The sequence below is a fragment of the Athene cunicularia genome (genome assembly GCF_003259725.1).
Source record: "Athene cunicularia isolate RWA chromosome 18 unlocalized genomic scaffold, athCun1 chr18_part1, whole genome shotgun sequence".
NCBI lineage: Eukaryota > Metazoa > Chordata > Aves > Strigiformes > Strigidae > Athene > Athene cunicularia.
Window position 1 is genome coordinate 700,149 of NW_020799123.1, and position 3,768 is coordinate 703,916.

Genomic DNA, 3,768 nt, shown 5'->3' on the forward strand with positions numbered 1-3,768 from the left:
CCCCCTCTACTGAGCAGGTATCCTTTGCCAATCCTGTTCCTGTAACACAGTCTTGCATTTCCACCAGCTCCCTTTTATAAATCTGATTTTAAGTAGTACTTTTAGATTGATTTCAGATTGATGCTAGATTGATTTAAACTGGTGTTGAATTTCTCCAGCAAGCTTCTCTCCTCCATTCAAATATAGTATCTTAGACACAGACTTCTGTAGCTACTGACTTGCCACTTTAAGCCAAAACAGGTTCTTGAGCTCTCAATTCATACCCCTTTCAGTAATGTAGAGCAATGCCTATCACCAGTGTGATTCCATCTTCTCTTTACTGAGATCATCTGCTGCTCTTGCCTCTTTCTATGCACCACTTTTTTGTTCCACGTGGATAACTTATTCGCTGCAGTCAGGTGTTTTTCAAAACAGATTAATAATAGACAATACTGGATTAGACCAAAACCAATCTTCCTCAGCATCCTACCTCAAACAGTGGCCAAAAATGGTTGCTTTAAAGAGGAGTATAAAACCAAAATATCCTATCTTCCTCTATTCCCAGTTTCCAAACACTTTTAGCCCACAGGCTTCCTGAACTAGGCAAAGATCTCTGTGCATTTTGTAATCCTCAACAGACTGCTTTTTCCAAAGACTAACAGGTGTCCCTGTGGACTCCCACAAACTTCTATCATGGGCATCCATATGATGGATGCCACTTCTCACATGGCCACTGCAACAGGAACCATCACCTGTTCACTTTTGAACCCGTTTTTAGTTTTCTCTGATGCACTTAGTTCTTGTAATGAAGAAAACAAAAAAAAAAGATCAGATAACACATATCCTCACTTGCTGTATCACTTGTACCTACTTTACTCTTCCAGTCTGCTCAGGATGTGGCAAGTCAGAAAGGCCTTGGCAGCAGCTCTGAGCCCTATAACCAGTCCTATTCACTGCCAGAGGATAAGATTCTGACTACCCAGTTTAGCCTCACTTAAACCTCAGTTTCCCCCTTCACACTATTACTCCACATATTTTATGCTAACAATTTAGCATTAACATCCCTTCTCTTCGAGGTCATTTGACACAGGAGGAAGATCTCCACGGTATCTGCAGGCAGACTTTGCATCACCCAAGTCTCCTGCCAAGATCACCCCACTCCTTGGTATGTTTGGCAGGGAAGGAATTGTGACCTGCTTTTGCCTCTCATTTCTCTCTCTTCCTGTTGCCTTAATTTCCCAGTTCTGTTTTTACTTTGGAGCACAGAGGAAAAGAGCTGGACAAAAACATTACATGACAGAAAAAAGTTCAAACTACTGCCAGGGTTGCTAGTTCATATGCTATTCTGTATGCAGGTCTGGGATTCCACATTTTTAAAACATGTTTCAGTGAGGTTCTGAGCTTGTAAGAAGGCATCGCGATCCTGACTGAGACCTCTAAAACAGAGCTTAACACATCAATGCAACAGGGTTCTATCATGCAAGACTTCAACACAGACTGCAACAGCTGTCTTCTGACTTTCATATCTATATGTTGCTCTTATCCAAAGTCCTTCATTAGGCAAAGGCTCTACATTTACTTACTATGTAATCACTGTCTTCATCTTTGGGACCTTCACTGTAATACACACGGTAAGCTTTGGCCACTTGGTCAATCTGTGCCTTGGTACCAGTCAATCCAATCAGCTTCGGAGAAAATTCTAGATAGAAAGAAGAGATTTACACATTTCAGTGAAAAGAATCCCATCAAAAGCCTCCTTTTCAGTGCTCTATATTACATGCTGTAAGATACCAAGTAAGAAAAGAGTAATACCTTTAACATATCTGGCAATGGCTTCTTCATTGTCCCTCTCAGGATCAATGGTGATGAAGAGTGGGGTCAGATTAGGCAAAGATGGAATTCTATCTGTGACATTAACAATTATTATTTTTCTTAGAGAACTAAAAATCATTTGTCACCTCCCTTTAAACAAGCTCACAGCCAAACTATTATAACATCAATCCAAGTCCACCCTAAGGCTATTTTGTGCATCTTAATTTCTGTAATTTGTGAATGAAGCAAATGCTGTGAAAGCCAACGGTCTGTGCTTGTGCTGGCTGCAGCTACACTTCCAGCCTCTCAGCTGGAGACCCTGCCCTGCTTCTGAGATGACAAATTGGCTCTGAAGCAGAAAATACATGATGCATTTATCATTTCAATACAATGAATGTACCCTTGTGATGGTGGAGTGGGAGGGTGAAGACACAATTCAGGCTCTTTCCCTCACGTTCCAGCCACAGCTTTCCCTCTATGTTCTTCATATTAGCCCACCCTCTCACCTCCCTCGTTCCTATTAGCCCTGCTCTGTAACTCTTCAGGGCCTGCAGGCTGAGAAAACCACGTCTATCACACAGCCTTCCCCCAGCCTCTGTTCCACAGCACACTCTCAGAAGGGACTCTTGCAGAGAGTTGTTCTCAAAATGAATAAAAGAAAGAAAAAAACCTTAACACACCCCACAACCACTTCTTGGCAAAACTCCAATGCAGTGGCACCATTCCCTGTAACCTGTCACCATCACATTTTATTACAAGTCCCCTGTTGCAGAAAGATCAGTACTGTCGTTCTCTAAATACCAGATCCTAGTGACGGGCAGATGGACGGATGTCAGTGTCACCTAGCAATTAATTCAACTACTGAGTAGCAGTCAAGCTTTCTTTTTTTAAAAAAATCATCAGTTATTATTGTTTGAGGTATTTTACCACAATAAACCTGAAGCTCCCATAAAAAGCACCACTATTCCAACCAAATTCCCATACCAATTTCATCTACCACTTCAATCATCTTCTCCAGTTCATCAGGACAGATGTCAGGGCAGTGTGTGAAGCCGAAGTAGATCAGCACCCACTGGCCGATGTAGTCCTTGCTGGTCTTGGGCTGTCCCTCATGGTTAATGAGTGAGAAGGGACCTCCTAGAAGTGGTTTCCCAATGCCTCGGTTCCGTTCCTTCTCCAGGTCTACAAAAACCAAGACGGGATCAAACACATCCATGCCACAACCCATGCTGCTTCCGAAGAGAAGCTTCTGAGGCAGCTGAGATTCAGGAAACCTCTCCAAGTCACAGCCCGGGATGCTAAAATGTCAAGATATACCAACACCCGTTGTGCAGAAGCTCCATGTAGACAAGACTTGCAAAAAGCACTCCATTTTAGTCAAAATTGTACATATCACTAAACTCCTTTGAAACATAATAATCTCTTTCACTATCATCTGATAGTATTTTTATTTTTTTAGAAAAAAAGACAAAAAGGAGAAAGCCAGGTACCTGGCTTGGTATGAAACAGAAAAATAATCATCCTTTGCAAACTGACCATATCGCAGAAGCTATAGTAGTTCTGATTTTAAACAATAAAACATGAAAATGAAACCCATGGGCAGTTCCTGCAGGAGAGTAAAATGGACACACACAGTACCCTGAATGAAACCAGCAGAAAGCCCCAGTGTGCTGCATCGACTGGCTGCAGCGTGCGTGACAAAAATCCAACCACTCCAACCGCGAAAGTGCATCTAAAAATTTGAGAACGCTTAACCTTGAAGGTTTCTTTGAATTTCTGAAAATTTTCTGTGGCACACCTATACACGTAGGCACAAAGCAGCACTGTGTAAAGCATACCGTGCTTCAGTGGGGTGCCCAAATAGATAAAAGACATCCGAATATACAAAGTACATCATCTGAATGCAAACTACAACCCTGCGGAGGCTTCTCTCGCCTGGCCGCACGCCGGCTGCCCAAGCCGGGCCCCGCCGCGGCA

The 3,768-nt window shown here is 42.7% G+C and overlaps 1 protein-coding gene across 3 annotated transcripts in view; it reads right to left on the reverse strand.

The window, feature by feature from the left end:
* Positions 1 to 3,661, reverse strand: part of LOC113486861 (protein SCO1 homolog, mitochondrial-like) — a 16,656-nt gene extending 12,995 nt beyond the window's left edge. For all 3 annotated transcript variants that reach the window (XR_003399666.1, XR_003399667.1, XM_026861178.1), the window contains exons 1-3: positions 2,776 to 3,661; positions 1,792 to 1,884; positions 1,563 to 1,678 (exon numbers count right to left, since the gene is read on the reverse strand). Coding sequence is in view for 1 of the 3 variants with exons in the window: in XM_026861178.1 (XP_026716979.1) it covers positions 1,563 to 1,678; positions 1,792 to 1,884; positions 2,776 to 3,019 (453 nt within the window). In the remaining 2 variants the exon portion in view is untranslated. The remainder of the gene's footprint in view (positions 1 to 1,562; positions 1,679 to 1,791; positions 1,885 to 2,775) is intronic.
* Positions 3,662 to 3,768: the final 107 nt, after the last annotated feature.